At 36.8% G+C, this 19501-nt stretch overlaps 1 protein-coding gene across 8 annotated transcripts in view; it reads left to right on the forward strand.

Annotated features, from left to right (window-relative positions):
• BCAS3 (BCAS3 microtubule associated cell migration factor) overlaps positions 1–19501 on the forward strand; it is a 576338-nt gene that overhangs the window by 224453 nt on the left and 332384 nt on the right. For all 8 annotated transcript variants that reach the window (XM_082603192.1, XM_082603193.1, XM_082603194.1 and 5 more), the window contains exon 16: positions 16071–16221. In XM_082603192.1, coding sequence (XP_082459318.1) covers positions 16071–16221 — 151 coding nt within the window. The remainder of the gene's footprint in view (positions 1–16070; positions 16222–19501) is intronic.

Raw genomic sequence — 19501 nt, forward strand, 5'->3', positions numbered from 1 at the left:
AATAAATGCTGGCTCAGATAGTTAGCAGTTGGAGATGAACTATCATTTTTTGTTTTCCTCTTTACTGTTCATGAAATATTTTGTATTTTCTCTATATTTTCAACACTGGCACATCATAGACTCCAGGTTTCTTGTTTTGTTTTTAAATGGTTAATGAGACATGCCTCTAGAGGGCGATCTTTTCTAAACTTTCTTGTGATGGTAATCATGGCAACCCTGGCATGAACCTGGTGTACTATGGATGTTGATGTCGTCTAAGATTTTATAATAACCTAGCTTCCTTTTCATGATGTTTTCTATGATTTATTCCTCAAAGTCTTATTAGAAAATTGGACTTTTGAAATATGTTACTATCAATTATTATCTAGTTTTAGTACCCCGTCCAGGTACCTAGCTCCTATGAATGAATGGAGGGAACTCTTTTCGTTAATCATCTGAGTAAGTGGTTTCTGTGTGTTCTAAAAGTTCCTTTCTTTGTTTCTCTATACATTGTTATTCAAGGACCTTCTCTGTATTTTATGGGACTGGAGTGATTACGTTCCATTACTGAGGCATCATTAGGCCTTATACTTAATCTCTGCTTCTCTTTTCTGTTAACATTCATTGTAGTTTTATTGTATTTGTTTACCTAATTTTTGTATCAAAGCAATACATACATTTATTGTAAAAGTCAAATAATGCCACAATTTTATAAAGAAAAATTGCACTCTCCTGCACCCACTTCTCCCACTCAGAGTCTGCTTCTTTCAGTTCTTCATAATTTATTTCTTGCTGTTTTCTTTTTTTTGCCCCTTTCTGGAAATCATTTTGGTTGGATAATGGATCACCTACACTGAACCCCTAACTTTCTTTTCTATTTCCTGTCTCTTTGTCTTTTTGTTTTACTTTAAGAGAATATCCCCAACTTTATCTCCTAACCTTCTTATTAGATTTTTATTTGTGCAATATGTTTTTAATAACCTTTTCTGTGAACGTTTCTCTTATTATCACATCCTTTTCTTATTTCACAGATGTAAAATTGTTTATCTCTTTAAAAGATAGTTATAATTTTTGATGCACTTCTTTGCTCCTGGTAGTATCTCTATTTCCTCTGAGTTCCTTTTTCAGTTTGTTTGTGGTCATCATTATCTTTCATCTTGGACTCTCAACCCTGATTGTACATTATAATTTACCTGGATAGATTAAAAAAGTACTGATGCCTAGGCCCAATCTCAGACTGATTAAACTAAAATACTGGCCGGAATGTCTAGGAATCCTTGGCTGATCATTCTTATTTTTTACTTTATTAAAAAAATTGTATTATTATTTGATTTATTTTGTTATTTCATATTTATTCAGCTGATCAACACATCCATACTAAAGAACTGATTGGAAGCTCTTTGAGCACAAGTAGCTCATACCAGTTTATAGGTCCAACTGGTCTATCAGTTTTATTAGGGTACCCCCCGATCAATAGTATTTGTAGATCTTTTCACTTTGACTGGTCAGTTTCCCCACGAAGGAATCCTCTAGAAACGTTCTGACAATAGACTTACAAGTTAGTTTTCAGGGAGTTGATCCTTCAACAGTGTTTTAGTCTGGTGATTAGAATAACTAACTACAAGAGGATTTGACTTATCTATTTGCACGTTAAGTTAGCCTTACTTTTCCAGTGAGGAAGACAATTAAGAAAATTCTGGTCAGGTTCCACTGAAATATTTTTTCAAAATATGGTTTTAGAAAAATTGGAGGGAGAGGAGAGAGAAGGAATTGGGCTTCTTAGGATACACAATGACCAGTGTCTGCATGAGTGACCCAAATAAACAGATTTAGAAATTATGAGACTTGGGAGTAGCAGCCATGAGCAGTCTTGAACTTAAAAATCTGAGCAGGAAGTAAAAATATGACTGCTGGCTTATAGTTTGTAAACTACAAAAGGGTACGGAGAGTGAGGTCGCTGCTGTGCCAGCGTTACACATACTGAGAAATAGAAACTGTTATGGTTCTTAGCATAATAGGTTCTTAGCATAAAATGACACTTAGAATTTGGAGGAGGATGAGAAAAGGAAAGGGATTTAAGGTTCATTGAAAGAGGTATTAACATTGGATGATGTGTTTTTGCAGGTGAGAATATTGAAGCTAGAATGAGGCACAAGAGTGAAACTATTTCAAAATGGATAGAGTGGAATTAGTGTGGGCATTGTTGTTGTTGGCAGCTTCAGAAGAGACAGGCCATTCCCTTTTCAGTGCTGAGAATCATCACTAGTAGGGAGTTCTTAACAAATGTTCAATAATATTTCACTCCTGTCCAGTTCGGAATGGATTGAAATGTGTACACTTTTGATAAAATCATGGATGAAAGAAAATATAAAACAACAGTACTGATAAATGATTATGGTTTTCTGGTAGTAATCCAGCTGATTAAGAAAAAGTGTTTCTGCTAAGGCAGAAGAATTACAGGGAAAGAAGTAGAGTCATCATTCTCAGGTGCCCAGATATGGTCATGGTATCACTCCTCTTTGTGATTTTCATTCTCAAGGACTTTCTATCAAAGGAGTTTTTATGCAAACAGGTAAATTCATGGTTTTGCTTTTGGAAAAATAAGTTTGGAAGACAAGGACTTGAACTATTTATTAATGTTCATATGTGTACTTTGATTTCTTTCTTTTTCTTTTTTTGTCGGTGAGCAGTACTCTCTCACAAATTGTTGATAATTTAGGCAGCTAAATTGAGAATGGGTTTCCTGTTTTCTTCTTGAGCAGAACATGTGAGCATATTTTGATAGAATGATATTTAAATGTTTTTAAGCTGGAAATAAAATATATGTGAGTATAAAAGGTTTTATCTTCCCTGCTGTCAAAAATGCTGATTTGGCTCTTTTGCACAGTACTCCCATCTTTGTATGGTTGTTAAAATCTGTTGCTCTTTCCCATCTGAAGGAAATGCATCTTTGACACTTCTCATGACCTGAGTCATGATGCTGAAATAGAGCCAGAAAATATCCTTAACAGTCATAAGTAAAAAGAAGGAAGGCTTCCGTGGGGTGGGGGTAAGGGAGCAGGAAGGAGGTTGTGGGGAGCATCTTTGCTATTTTGAATTATATCTTTTTGATTATTATGAAAGTTGCTTACATTTTACTACGATCGTTGTTATTCAACAGAAAATACTTTGATTTTAATATTTAATTTTTCCTTAGTATACAGTGCTTAATGTACTGGAAAAAGACCAGTTCTGCAAATGTTAAATTATTTTGAGTCCTCCAAGTCTAAAAACATTACACCTTAAATCTTGCAATTTATTCAGTATTTTATCTTGTTACAGTGTTTCTTTTTATTTCAGTACCAGCTCCCATTTTTCCATATCTTATAGGTTCAACAGTTTAAGTAATAGCATTATGTTTATTGAATGATGCAGATAAGTTTCTTTTTTTTTTTTTTCCTTGAACAGTGAAGTGCTTCTGTTTGATCTGTTGACATGATACAGAATTCATTGCGAGATAAGCATGGGAGATATGGGTGTGGAATATTTTCAAAAAAGAATTTTAATGAGTATTTATTTATACTTTGGGGAACTCATTTAATCACAGATTTGGTCTAAGTGCTGCTAGATTATGGGATTTTTAATTCTGGGGATTTTGCACTAGGGTTATTAAATGTCTTCACTTCTGAGCACTTAGTCCCAAAACTCTATTCTTCGATTCAGAAGAGTGGGGAATTTTGAGGTTGCTTATGTCTTTAGGAATAACTTGATTCTTAAAGTAAAATCCCAAGATCTTTTTCTTTTATTCTCCTTCTTTATACAAACAGTTTGCATTGTTCCCTCTACTGTTAAATATAGTCCATTGACGGTCTTCCTTGATTTTTCATTGTGGAAAGAGTGGTAAACTACAATCCTAATGTTTAAAATGAATTAAAAATTGCTGAAACTTCTTAAACATTAAGAGCACCAGCTCTTACAAATTGTCTTCATCCCAAATCTTGGAATGCTGCAAGAATAATAAACTAAGGTAATGAACTTCCCACTTACGGGAGGAGATTTTAAAAATTCATTTTGTAAATTTGGGTTGGCTGTGTGAACAAATTGTGCCAAAAGTATAGTGGAGAGGAGATGCAGACAGAAGATTTTCATACAGTTTATTTCAGTGCTTGTCCCCATACACTTTTTATCTCTGAAACTTTTTGGAAATATTTCCTATTTCCCCTTATTTGTATTTTTTTGAATGTTGTTTCTGACTTATCTCCCTTTCTAGGCTTATTTTTGCATCCCAAGGATCCTTGTTCTCAGACAGCTTTGGTATCTTTTTGGAGTAGTGTAGACTGGTCTTGTTCTACATATAGTTTTAGCAACAGTTAGTTCCTTTTGACTTTTTATTTTTATGTGTAAATTTTCTAAATTTATTGAGTTTTGGATTTAAGGAAAGAAAAACACATTTACGTGTAAGAGTAGTGAACACATTAAGATAATAATTAACTGGTAAAGAAGTATTCAGACTAGAAAAGGAAACTACCTAGCACATTGTGTATTTGCATATTTATAAATTTATATATATACTTTTTATTTATTTATTTATTTATTTATTTATGGCTGTGTTGGGTCTTCGTTGCTGCGCACAGGCTTTCTCTAGTTGTGGCGAGCGGGGGCTACTCTTTGTTGCGGTTTGTGGGCTTCTCATTGCGATGGCTTCTCTTGTTGCAGAGCACGGGCTCTAGACGCGCGGGCTTCAGTAGTTGTGGCGCCCGGGCTTAGTTGCTCTGTGGCATGTGGGATCTTCCCAGACCAGGGCTCGAACCCGTGTCCCCTGCATTGCCAGGCGGATTCTTTTTTTTTTTTTTTTGCTGTATGCGGGCCTCTCACTGCTGTGGCCTCTCCCGTTGTGGAGCACAGGCTCCGGACGCGCAGGCCCAGCGGCCATGGCTCACGGGCCCAGCCCCTCTGCAGCATGTGGGATCCTCCCGGACCGGGGCACGAACCTGCGTCCCCTGCATCGGCAGGCGGACTCTCAACCACTGCGCCACCAGGGAAGCCCCGCCAGGTGGATTCTTAACCACTCTGCCACCAGGGAACCCCTATAAATTTATATATTGATTAATATTTGATAAATAGCAGTTTCAAGTCTCCAGAATGTGAAGTTTTAATTATACTGACATTTAGTAAGCACTAGTGCAAAGTTCCGTGCAGCTACTTTGTATATAGTGGGAAGAGTGATGGCGTATCATTAAAAACCTCAACCCCATCTTGCAAAGAAAAAAAAAAATTGGATTCTTGTTTTCAAGTTAATTTTGTGGGGGATATTTCTTATCTTTCTACGTCCCCACCCCTACCTCAAAGTACCTGTCTGTTGTGTTGTGAACTGTTTACTTGAAAAAGCAACAAGTGTTTCGCTTGAAATGCATGGATGTTTTTGCAGTATCTTTGCAGTATCTTTGCTTCACCACCTATTACGCTCCAAAAATTTTACAGGGAGAAACAAGTCAGTGCCTAGTCAGAATTGTCCTTGAACGCTTCCTATCTTGCACTTTGTCACCAAAACTGTTTGGTCGTTCTGTTAACAGTCTTTAAAAAAATAGGGATGTATTATTCATTTTCTTTTAATTGTGTGTGTTCTGCTCTCCTTGGCTCCTGTGAACAAGCATTGCTTCTGCCCAGTTTGGTATGTGGGTCAGAAGGCACTGTTTCTCACCAGGGCGCTGCTGTTTCCTCTTCCTACTTGAGTAGATTACAGATTATACTGGAATACGCCTGAGAAAAGGTCAAAAAGGAGGGTGAAAGTCCTGGAACTGCAGCTGGGAAGCTTGTCATTCTCATCTAGGAAAGGCGGAAAAAAGAGAGAAAGAAAGAAAAAGAGAAACAGAGACTCCCATGTCAACCCCAAACAACCCACATTCAGGAAATTCCCGTTTGCACAGGATACTTTTTATATATTCCAAAAGGACTCTATTTGGTTTTGATTAAATAATTATCGAGTGTTTGGCTGAGAAAGCTTTAATGTTAAATTAGATGGCAAGCAAGAGCTAAGCAGTGTTTTTAGCTTTTCAGAGCCTACATTTCCAGCGATTGTTAAAAAACAAACTACCATTGTACTCTTTTTGACAGAGTCAAGAAGTCGGGAGCTTTTCAACTACAGAGTTAACTTAGTTAAACTCATTGGTATATTTTGGATTTTTATCCCTGTCAATTCCACAGCAGGATACTAAAAGCAGATGGAACATTTTGTTCTTCCGTGGAAAGCAAAAAGCACCAAAAAAGCCCCATATGAACTTGTTACCCAATTTTTATTTTGGAAAGACATGATGTTGGGAGTAGACCATCTACATGAGGTCTTAGAGTAAAGTAGGTGGTTGAAGTAGGATAATAATGGGATATTTGGGAATAGGGTTCTTCCTATATATTTATCTTCTCAGGAGTGCCAGGTTGTCACATCCACATTGCCTCTTAGTGTGCCTCGTTACTCCAATTTCAAAATGTAAGGGTTCAGAATATTAGCAGACCAAGGACACTGACTGAGAGGCTTATATCCTAGAACAAGAGTGGATCTTGTGGACAGGTGTGTGGAAGGGTGATGAGAACAGAATTTGAAACTATTGTAGGAGTCTCATTTCTATATGTTTCTTTAGTAAACCTTCAGAAATAATGGAGTGCCTAAAGGAATGAAGTCTGTGTCCATGTTAAGGGTCAAAAAGTGAGAAGATAATGCAGCCCTCCTAAAAGCTGTGCTCTCCCTTAGGGGCACCATCAACACTGCCTAGTGTCATTTTGCTTTTTTCCACATGAATCTTTGCCATTTTTATGTTTATCCCTGCATCCCTAATGACAACAAAAGACAATGCTTCTTTATCCTCCACACTCTCCATTTGGTCCCCTTGATTCCATTGTAGTTCTTATTTTCTTACACCTTCCGTTCCTAGAATCTTCCTCAGACCCTCATTAGCAGTAATTTGTAGCTTGTGCCTCTAGAATCCTATAACAAAAAGTTTTCTCTTTTTCACTGATGTGATACCGTTTTTAAGGTCCTTTCTCACCTACAACTCTGATCCCTTGATTGCTTAATGTTATTTTAACTGATCTCATTTGTCTTAGTTCGCAGTATGGTAAGATAGGGAAATTTTTTAAAGGGGAGGGAGGAGGCCTATAATTGCATTTACATCTTATTTTTCCTCTTCTGGTTTGCATTTAAGAAGAAATGAAGGTGTACACACAGATACACCAGTATTAACTTTAATATTTAGCATAATCTGAAATGGGCAATAATCTCAGGATCTTGCTGGCTTTTAGAGATTTCTTGTGGCTCGCACTTTGCCACATTCACATGTTCTCACATCATGCATTCAGAAGCTAAGAAGAATACCAACCTGGCAGCTTCTGCAGGGAGGGTAAAGATAAAACAGAAAGGAGTCTAGCTTTGCAGCCACATTACCTGGGAGTTGTTGCTGATGTCTTTTCCACAAATGTTCAAGTTTGTCAAAGCCCAGTAAATCTTGGAAAGTTTATTTTCCTTGTAGCATCTGTGTTTTATAATGGGTCTTTTAATTTGTTTTTACTTTGTCTGCAGGGATTTCTTTTGTCCGGAGTTTTCAGACTCTGTCTTTTTTTTTTTTTTTTTTTTTTTTTCCTGTGGAAGTGAGTCCGTTAATGATGACTGGTTTGGGAATATGCCTCTGCAAAGCTGACCTGACAGGCTGTTCCTCCAGCACAGCAACAAAGCCCATTGTTATTTTCTCTCTTTTATCCTCAACTTCATCCATTTTCCCCCTGTGTGTTTATAGTATAGAAAGTCTGGGAAAACATACTTTGGGACAGTGCATACATGATAAGGTGGCATTTTGAAGTTAGAAACATTTTTAGTAAACAGAGATTACACCACATCAGCCTCACACAGAGACAGAGGTGCTGTGTGTTAATGTGGAGATTGAAAGTTTCTTTCCCCAACGTACCTGCAGGTATTCTTCATCCAAAAGGCAGAACTGGGGGCTTCCCTGGTGGCGCAGTGGTTGAGTCCGCCTGCTGATGCAGGGGACACGGGTTCGTGCCCCGGTCCGGGAGAATCCCACATGCCGCGGAGCGGCTAGGCCCATGAGCCATGGCCGCTGAGCCTGCGTGTCCGGAGCCTGTGCTCCGCAATGGGAGAGGCCACAACAGTGAGAGGCCTGCATACCGCAAAAAAAAAAAAAAAAAAGGCAGAACGGGGGAGAAGAAAGGAGCACATGAGGTTGTTTTCATAATTCCTTTTTCAAAAATGCAAACTTGTACAAGTAAATACAAAAAGTCAGTGGTTAAACCCCGATGTGAACTGTTCTGGCTTCGGGCTTTGTATTGTAACATTAAAAACTATAATAACTGTACACAAATAAACAACTGAAAACAAAATATCACTTTAAACATCAAAGGATGTTTTGAAAATTCTGATTTTTAAATGGTTTTCTATTCTCAAATAGAATTCCTGCTTTAATTTATTGAGAAAGCATTTTATTGGAACTTGGGATTTTTCCCCCACCCCAAGAGAGCTCCGTCTATCTTGGGGACTGGTAAACCTCTAAAGGATCAAAGCTCTGGTGGATTTGGTTAAAGACCCAAAAGCCTGAAGGCTTATGGAAGTTTATCTATATAGAGTAAGCCCAAAAAACTGGGATGAGAGTTTTAGAAGAGCTTATTTTCTCATGAGATTTTTGAGACTTCCTCTGTTTGGATGTGCCAGAAATACTGTGAGAATATCCATTCTCATGGCATTTGTCACTTACAGGTCTTTTCCCAGCTGGAATTTGTAAGTATAATGCTGTGTGAAATATTATATGTATTTTAAGGTTTTATGAAGCCCACTACTAAAATTGCAATTAAACAGCCTCCACTATTTTCACTGTACTCATACAATAAAGAGAAAAGCATAGTAAAGAATGGTTGCTGAAGGTGACATTTAGAATTGATGTAGTGACTCTTCACTGATCTCAGAAATTTTTAATTTTACTGTTACAATCATATATATGCCTAGAAGGTGGGGCAAAGAAAGTGCTGCTCTCCCTGTCTCTGCAAAGGGAAATTGAAGCATAAGATGGAGGGACAGACTTAATCCACGTCCAAGGCTTAGGATACTATGAGTTTCTTCTGCTGAGCCTCTTTGTATTAAGAAGCTTCAGGCTTCAAGAATAATCCTGACTCAGAAATTTAGGTTTGATATATCCATAAGGAAGTGTCTGAAGATCTATTCTTAAAGTTACCAAGTCTAGGCTCCTGGCCGAGTCAACCTAAGACTAAGGAGACTAGTGAAAGCCATGGGTTCCAGCACCTGGCTATCTTCTGAAGGACTTTGGGTGTCCCCTCCAAAATTATTATTTTTTCTATAGATCATAGGGCTGTATTTTCCTATACTTCCTGGATATGAGAAAAAATATATTTCCTCCCTTCATTCAGCATTTACTGAGCTGTCAACAACTAGTAAGATACTGTTCCTACTCTGGAGGAGTCTTAACAGTTTTTGTGGAGGGTAAATCTGGGGGTTTGTTAGATTCTAGCTTCATTTTCAAAGAAAATCCATAACACAAGAAAGAGATAGTGAAAATTGTCTTTAAACAAAGACTTTGAACAATTGAAAAGGGAAAAAAGGATCATTATACTATTTTTGTGTATTTGATTGATTCAGTATGAACTTTCATTTTTAAATTTTGTGCTTTTAACATATATTTTTATACGTAGATCATTACGTGTGAGTTAATGAGATTTCTTGTCTAAGCTAGTTCCCTCATTTTACTAATTCCCGAATTAATTGTTCACACAGCTCTCATCCTTTATTTTCTACTAGAAAAGTGAAGATGAGAAGATCCAAGTTCCTTCCTCTATACTCAAAATTTGCATATCGTCCCTTTAAAACAACAATGAAAAACGTCTCCTTCCTTTTTGCTCCTGAGACATTTTGCAGATATCTTTATTAACACTTTTTCTCCCATTAAATTCTTTAAAGACCTATAGTCTTTCTGTCTCATTATGTTATGACCTCTTTAGGAGTCCCTTGGACTTATTTATCCAGGACTAGAACAGGGCCTCATACCAATAAGGCTCAAAAAGTGTGAGTTGAAAGAATGAATGTTGAATGAAACCTTTGCCTGGTACAGTATCTCGTCTTGTTAACGGCTTCTTTTCAGCTCCGAAGTCCTTAAATATGTGTTCCGTATCCATTACCTGAATCATTTCCTATCAACGCTCCCTTTACTTATCCCTTTCCATATGATTTGTCACCTCTTTAGTGAAGCTACCCTATTGAAGATTACCAGAGTTAGTAGTTTTCTATGTTTGCCTTTCTGAACCTTGTCATTGTTGACCATTTTATTTATTCTTTCATTAAAGCTATTTTTATAAATTCCTTACCACATAGTAAAATATGTCAGACACTTATGAATGCTTATGAAATATACCCAACTTATTTTACTCTTTCAGATGCACTGGGTTTCACAGGCTACATCATGAACACAGACACCAGGAGTAAAAGCTCATAAATACTTGGGTGTTGCTTGAGAATAAGATAGAAGGCTGCGAGGGACAGATGTGATGTACCTTGTATGCTCCCTTTAGGTTGTTTTATCTTGGTGAGCCAGCGAAGGGTTTTAAGTTATGGCTAACTAAACCACAAGATTTGGAGCTTCTCAGTGAAATAACTTCCTTTTTCTAGACTACGCATCCTACCTGTAAAGTTCAGTGATCTCAAAATCTGTCCTGTTCCCTTGCTGAAGACTTTCGGTACCTAAGTTCCTACTCTTCTGCCTCAGTTGAAATATTCTTCTAAAACTGAAATATATTATCTTCCCATTGCTTTCCATTATAATTCTCTCCTAGTTAGAGATTTCTTACTATTGTTCACATCTGTGGCATCACTTTATATGCTCTCCCCTTCATGTTATCCGTATCCTCAGAATATTTCTACTCTTCTGCTCTTATCCATACTTTACCCATCTTTCAAAGCCTAGGTTGTGTCTCATCCGCTCTATGATCTCTTCTCCAAATAATTGATCCCGTGTGTACTTATCTTTAGTGCTAGGCAATTAGCACTTAATTATTCCGGTTTCATGCGTATTAGACTGTAAGCTTTGTGACAACGAAGAATGCAGTCCTCACAGTGTGTGATCTTAGGCTAAGGCACTCAACAAATATCTGACTGCTCGTTGTGAAATGTGTGTGTTAAACATAGTCCTTGAATTTCATTAGCTTGTGACATATTTCGTGTTGCGGTCTGATTTCAGATCCAAATTAGATTCAGATCCAAACAATATTCAAAGAAATTAAAGGATACCTACATAAGTGGAAAGACATCCCATGTTCTTGGCTTGGTTGCGGTCTGATTTCAGATCCAAATTAGATTCAGATCCAAACAGTATTCAGTGAAATTAAAGGACACCTACATAAGTGGAAAGACATCCAATGTTCTTGGCTTGGAAGAATTAATATTCTTAAGATGGCAGTGCTCCCTATACTGATCAACAGATTCAATGCAATCCCTATCAAAATCCCAGCTGGCATTTTTGCAGATAATGACAAAATATAGGTGGAAGCAGCAAGTTTTGTTGGATATAATGATCCATCAAAGAAGCATAACAGACCACTGACTGTCTTAGAAAGAAAAGGAATTCAGCATGATTTTTCTGTCTGGTTTTTTTTTTCTATCTTAAGTTCCTCTGAAAAACCGTTATTTGCAGTGACAGAGATGCTTCACAGTCCTTACTCTTCCTGGAAAAAAGTGAACAAGGGTTATAGGAGTTTTGAAAGTTAAAATATTGTCTTCAGTGAGTTCTGTATGTGTGTATTTGGGTAAGGGTTTATGTAATGGCTATTTTAGAAGTCATCCCAATATGGCAGAATTTCAAAATAATTTGGAAATGAAAAAAAACAAACACACTGATCTAAATTTTCTAATTCCACGTGGCTTGTATCTGAAGAGGACATTGATAATGTAATCCCAACTTCTGTCTTTATATTTCATAACCTTCTCTCTGGGAGATTTGTAACTTATTTGAATTTTGTAGTGGTAGGCTTACAAGGCGGTGACACCAAATAATATAGAAATAGTAAATGTCCAAATGGGTGCTTCTGCTCTACAGTATAGTATGTTCCCTGCTGCTATTCTCCTTTCTTTCTTTTCAGTGACTATATGTGTTTTCTATTTATTTTCAGATAGCAGTACAAATTGACATAACATGTCTGCTTAACTAAATTTAGCTCTAAGTTTGTCATTAGGCCAGGATGTCATTAAATGGAAAAAGCAAAAGAGATCATGGATCCTGACTTGCCTCAGATTTCAAGTGTCACTGTATTGAAGTAATAGACATTATAGGTACTATTTTGAGGACACTGGTTAAAAAACAAAAAGAATCGAAATACATATTTGTAAGGTTGTGGTAAATAAGTGTAAAATATAAAAGTTAAAAAGTTTTTAGATTGAATTTATTTATTTATTTATTTATTTATTTATTTATTTATTTATTTATGGCTGTGTTGGGTCTTCGTTTCTGTGCAAGGGCTTTCTCCAGTTGCCGCAAGTGGGGGCCACTCTTTTTTTTTTTTTTTTTTTTAGTGGTACGCGGGGTTCTCACTGCTGTGGCCCCTCCCGTTGTGGAGCACAGGCTCCGGACGTGCAGGCTCAGCGGCCATGGCCCACGGGCCCAGCCGCTCCGCGGCATGTGGGACCCTCCCGGACCAGGGCACGAACCCGTGTCCCCTGCACTGGCAGGCGGACCCCCAACCACTGTGCCACCAGGGAAGCCTGGGGGCCACTCTTAATCGCAGTGAGGGGGCCCCTCTTTATTGCAGTGTGCGGGCCTTTCACTGTTGCGGCCTCTCTTATTGCAGGGCACAGGCTCCAGACGCGCAGGCTCAGTAGTTGTGGCTCACGGGCCCAGTTGCTCCGCAGCATGTGGGATCTTCCCAGACCAGGACTCGAACCCGTGTCCCCTGCATTGGCAGGCAGATTCCCAACCACTGCGCCACCAGGGAAGCCCCTAGATTGAATTTTTGAAACAAAAAATGTACAAAAGAAACAAATTCATAAAGTGGAATTTATGAAAAAATATTTTGCTTGTTAAAAGATCTGTAAGGGAAGAAAAAGACAAGTCGCAGCAGGGTAGAAAATATGTAAGAATCATGTATCTTATAAAAGATTTATATCCAGAATATATAAAGAACTTTTGAAATTTGAGAGTAAGATCCATAAATAATTTCTTACATTTATAGTCGTTTGATTTTCAGCAAGGGTACCAGGACAATCCATTGGTGTGGGAAAGAATATCTTTTCAACAAATGATGCTGGAACAAGTGGATATTCAACATTCAAAAGAATGAAGTTGAATCCCTACCTCACACCATTTATAAAAATTAATTCAAAATTGGTCAGAGAGGGCTTCCCTGGTGGCACAGTGGTTGAGAGTAAGCCTGCCAATTCAGGGGACGCAGGTTCGTGCCCCGGTCCGGGAGGATCCCACATGCCACGGAGCTGCTGGGCCCGTGAGCCATGGCTGCTGAGCCTGCGCATCTGGAGCCTGTGCTCCGCAACGGGAGAGGCCACAACAGTGAGAGGCACGCGTACTGCAAAAAAAAAAAAAAAAAAATTTTGTCAGAGACCTAAATGTTAGAGCTAAAAATATATAAAACTCTTAAAAGAAAACATAGCTCTAAATCTTTGTGTCCTTGGACTGGGCAGTGGTTTCTTAGATATGACAACAAAAGAATAAGCAACTAAAGAAAATATAAAGAGTTCATCAAAATTAAAAACTTTTATGTTTCAAAGCATACCATGAAGAAAGTGAAAGATGACACATGGAATGGGAGAAAATATTTATAAATCATGTATTTGATAAGGGACTTATATTCTGAGAATATAATTAGCTGTTACAACTGAACAATAAAAAGATAACTCAATTTTGGGTAAACATTTTGGATAGACATTTCTCCAGAGAAGGTATACAAATTACCAAAATGCACATGAAAAAGATGTTTAACATCATTAGTCATTAGTAAAATGCAAATCAAAACTACAGTGAGATACCACTTCACACCTACTAGGATAGATAAAATAAAAAAGATAGACCATAACAAATATTGTTGAGGATGTGGAGAATTTGGAGCCGTCATATGCTGGTGCAGCCACAGTTTAGCAGTTCCTCAAAAGGTTAAATATAGACCCACCAGTTCCACTCCTAGGTGTATATGCCCAAGAAAATTGAAAGCACAAGTCCACATAAAAACCTGTGCACTAATGTTCATAGAGTCGTTATTCATAGTAGCCTGTTAAAACAACCCAAATATTCATCAACTGGTATAAATGTGGTGTATCCATACATTGGAATATTATTCAACCAGTAAAAGGACTGAACTATTGATACTTGGTAACATGGTTGAACCTTGAAAACATAATAAGTGAAAGAAACACTCACAAAAGACTACATTGTATGATTTCATTTATATGAAATATCCAGAATAGGCAAATCTATAGAAACAGAGAAGATTCCTGTATCAAAAGCGGATGGGTGGGGCAAAGGAAGAGTGACAACTAATGGGTATGGGCTTTCTCTTTGGATGATGAAAATGTTCTGAAATTAGATAGTGATCATAGTGTATGATCCTACTCTGTAGAATATACTAAACACCATGGAATTGTACATTTTAAAAGGGTGAATTTTATGGTATATGAATTATATCTCAGCAAAAATATTAACCCAGTTTTTAAAATTGGCAAAAGCTTTACATAGGTACTTTACCAAAGAAAATATATGGATGACAAATAAGTACATGAACAACAGCAAGCTAAACATTTTTGACCATTAGAGAAATCCAAATAAAAGCCAGAATAGCTAAAATCAAAAAGAGTAACAATACCAAATTCTGGTGTGGATGCAGAAGAACTGGAACTGTCATACTTTGCTGGTGGGAGTGTGAAGATCAGCTACTTTGTCAAACTGTTTGGCATTTTCTCATAATCTTAAACATACAATTATTATGTCCATGCAAACATTCATTTACTATGATCAGCAACTCCATTCCTAGATTATTTATATGTTTTTTAAAAACTTACATTCATACAAAAACCTGTTCAAAAATGTTTATAGCAGCTTTATTTGTAATAACCAAAAGTTGGAAACAAGTCAAATGTCCTTTCGCCAATGACTCGGTAAAGAAACTGAAGTACTTCCATACAATGGGATCATACTCAGGAATAAAAAGGAAAGAATTGATACATGTAGGAAAATGTAGAGTGGATGAATCTCAGATGCTTATTGGCAAGTGAAAGAAGCAAGACAATACTGTACATACTTTGTGATTTCATTTATAGGATGTTCCAGAAAATGCAAAGCCATGGAGAGGGAGAAAAGATAAGTGCATGAGAGGAATTTGGCTTATTGGTGAGAGCAGAGTAATTACTCTCACTGCAGATCAGATTTTATTTCACAGAGCTTGTTTTTCCTGGTTGTTAATGAGCCATAATGCCTATTCTTTTTTTTTTTTTGGTATTAATACCATCATAAAATAAAGGGTTGATTTATGTTTTTTAATTTTATGGTGGGGAGTGGTACATTTTGGGAGTAAGGCAATGTTTTTGCCTATTGACTTTTGTCAGTCTCACCCTATGTCTACTGTGGTACGTTCTATGGATACACATCCTTATGACTCATGTTTCTTCTGCTCTCTGAGCCTTTGCAGGTCACCATGGCTGGAATATTCTCCCCACTTACTCTCAAGCTTGTTTAGGGAAATGTTCCATGCTTCCTCTAGACTAATTTAGATCTTGCCATTTTATTTTCTTTTACTATCCTATATTTCTTTATAGCACCATAAAATTATAATTAAGTTTTATACCAATTATTGGTGTAACCATGTAACATCTATCCAATTCTGTATCCTCCAATCCCCCATCCTCAAACACTACAGTCTCTGTTTATAATCAATGCACATTTGGTATTACCAGAGTCCTTTGTTTTTTTTCCATCCATAGAGCCATGATTCTTTTAGAATCCCTTCTGCCTTTGATAACTTTCTTAAAAGATTAGTGGAGTCAGTGCAAATCCTATCAGAGAAGGAAACTTACCTTGGTGATGCTTTTCTTTTCTTTTTTCTCTTTGTAGGGAAACTCAACAGCCAAGACTCCTACAATAATTTTGCCAACAACAACCCTGGCAACCCCCGGCTTTCTCCTCTCCCCAGCCTGATGGTATTGATGCCTCTTGCACAAATCAAGCAGCCAATGACATTGGGGACCATCACCAAACGAACAGGGTAAGGCCTCAGGCTTGATACTTTTTTAGTAGCTGTTTTAGAGGATTAAATACACAAAAATAAAACATACTTTTTCTTTGGGTGGTTTTGATTATGCTCTTCATTTACAGCCCACATGAGACTTAATGGCAGCAGATTAAATACAAAGTATAGAACATACACAAACACATTCATACACAGCCATGTACACGCACATTCACAGAAAAAACAAAGCAGTGACAAGTTGTGAAAACTAGTATTGGCTAATAAAAACCAGATCCGTTTACTCAGGCTTATAGTTGCTGCCTTGTGGCTTTGTCTGAAAGAGTGCAGTTGCATTTTCTTGCTTTTGTGGACATGATATGGATTTATAATGACCCCCAAATTTTGACTGACACCAATACTAAGGAGAAAACTTAATGTGACAACCATGTTTCTAATACTTAAAAAAAATCATCTATATTGAGGTACAATTTACATATAATATTCTATTGTTAGTGTCAGGACAATGTGATATTATGGATAGTTTTCAAAATCCAGAGTCCTAGGGTTTAGGCTTCACTCAGATTGGTCATTAACATCCTCAGAGACCCTTGATGACTCACTTGATATCTTTGTGCTTATTTTAGCTATTTAAAAAATTTTCAAATTCCTACCTGTTAGGAATATAAAATTGTCACTTCTTTGGGTTCCTGAAAATAAAGTACTGTGTCTAAGATATAAGATCATTAGATATTCAATTGTATAACAACCGTGAAACTCCATTATGTTCCCCAAAATATATATGTCTATAGCCAAATTACCTGTTTTCATCAATAAGAAATCCTGAGGTTTAGCCTAATTTGAAATGGAACAACTGTCTTAAAATTCTGTATTTGGTAGTCAAGAGAAAACTCCATCTTGGCTTCAAATAGTCTTCAAGGTCTTTCCAACAAGAGGAATAGGCTTAATTATGTGGCTGCTGTATCATTATGTTTTAATATTGTTGTGCTAGGAGGTGAAGTGTTTACAGAAGCTACTTCAGGATGAGGCCTTTTAGCTCCAGATTTCACCATTACACTGAAATTGACCCTCTCCCTAGTGGAGTTGTGTTTGCCTATAAATTCCTGTTTCTGAATGCAGAAATTGAGGTTGTGGTGTATTAAGGGGAAAATACAGCAAATCGAGCTCCCAAATCAGACATCTTATGATACAAATCATTTGCCTGTATTTTTTAAAATTGATATCAGCTTTTTAACTCTTCATTAGTAGTGTAATTTAAATAGAATTTTTACCTCCCTTTCCTCTTATATAGTTTCTTTATTTTAAAATAAGTTAAATAAGAGTGGCTATGGATAGTAAAGGGGTTATGAACTTATATTTACAGGTGGCTCATTTTTTTCTTTGTGTAATGATACACTTCTGGGACGTAGAATCAAATAAACATGGGACCAAATCTTGAATCATAATCTTAAAAGTTATTTTTTCACTCACAGAAATCAGTCAGTACATAATTATACCTTCTTGATCCAACCCAGCATTGTAGAATTCTACAGTGTTTGTCAGTCTTTCTTGAATCTAAGAATCTAATCTCAAAATTGTTCCTCTTGATTTTAATTTTACCACTAAGATCCTAGATAAAGTTCTATGCCTGAAATCACGTGATCTTAGAGTTTAATTCAAAATATTTGTGGGGAGGTTGAAAAGTGAGTTTACTTCTGTATATATTTGAAACTTTCCATAATAAAAAGATGTTTATCACACACTCTTTCACTGTCTCTCTTGCTACTCTTTCTCTCTGTCTTTAGATGGGTAGAAACTATTAATCATCTGGTGTTTTCCTGTGCTACCATACTTTATGAACTTAGATAACTTCAGTGTTTCCTTTTCTTGTTAAAAACTTGGTCACAATTCCTAGATTTTCAGAGCATGTGTATTATGTTCCCTTATATTCTAGACAGTTTAATAATTATTTACTAATGAATTAAGTGATAGGAATTTGAATTGTGTGCTTTGAAATTAATATTAGATTAAGATACATGTATCTTATTAGTTACTGGGCTTTTTTTTTAACAGCTTTATTAGAATATAATTGCTTTACAATGGTGTGTTAGTTTCAGCTTTATAACAAAGTGAATCCGCTATACATATACATATATCCCCATATCTCCTCCCTCTTTACTGGGCTTTTTATCTCAGATCTCAAACCATTTTATTTTTTCCAAATTTTTGAATTCTTTTTGGCACGTCCCCTACCTTGGAGTGTTTAGAAGGAATAATTACTATTTGTCCCACAGTGAGTCCTTGGCTTTTAATTTTAAACATTTTGATAGAGATTCATTCAAACTTACCAAAAAAAGTTACAAGACCAGTAAAAGGAATTCCTGTATACCCACATTTCCCAAATGTTAGCAGTTTAACATATTTGCCTTATCATTTATCTTTTCTCACTCAGCACACACATATACACGTGCACACACACATCCACCAAAAACTCATTTTATTAGTATTTTTTTCTTCTATATGGTTGTTTTCTGTAATGAATTCTATACTATGGCAGAGCTTTAGTGCTCCATAAATTACCCCACCCACTCTTCTTTTTTTCCCTCCCCTCCTACTATTCTTTTTTTCCCTTCTATTAACAAAGATTACAGTGGCCAAAAACACTTTGATGATAGTATTCATAACTTATGCTTGGCTATGGCTAGGTTACAAGGCTTAATACCCTTAAGCCATTTTCTGAAGGGTTTGTTGATTATATTTAGAAATTGCTATTGTGACTTTACTTATAATTCTTATAGTACTACTGTAAGTCACCCAAACATTTGGTCATAGAATTTTTAGAATATAGTTTGTGGTTTTATTGTCTTAACATTTAGCATTTTCATTGAAATACATGTATTTTGCCTAACCAACAGTAATATTTGTTTTGAGAGTAAGATATATTCCCTAGATTTCCATTTTTGACATATGCTGAGATTTGAAGCACATCCCAGACATTTTTATATCATTAGATTTCTCCCATTAGATAGTAAGGTTATATTTATTTCATTTTTATTAAAAAAAAATTTTGGGCCTCCCTGGTGGCGCAGTGGTTGAGAGTCCGCCTGCCGATGCAGGGGATACGGGTTCGTGCCCCGGTCTGGGAGGATCCCATATGCCGCGGAGCGGCTGGGCCCGTGAGCCATGGCCGCTGGGCCTGCGCATCCGGAGCCTGTGCTCCGCAACGGGAGAGGCCACAACAGTGAGAGGCCCGCATACAGCAAAAAGAAAAAAAAAAAAAAAAAAAAAATTTTTTTTTACTGTGACCAGTTCGCAAGCT

Source organism: Mesoplodon mirus (assembly GCF_964341445.2).
Source record: "Mesoplodon mirus genome assembly, chromosome: 18".
Classification (NCBI taxonomy): Eukaryota; Metazoa; Chordata; class Mammalia; order Artiodactyla; family Ziphiidae; genus Mesoplodon; species Mesoplodon mirus.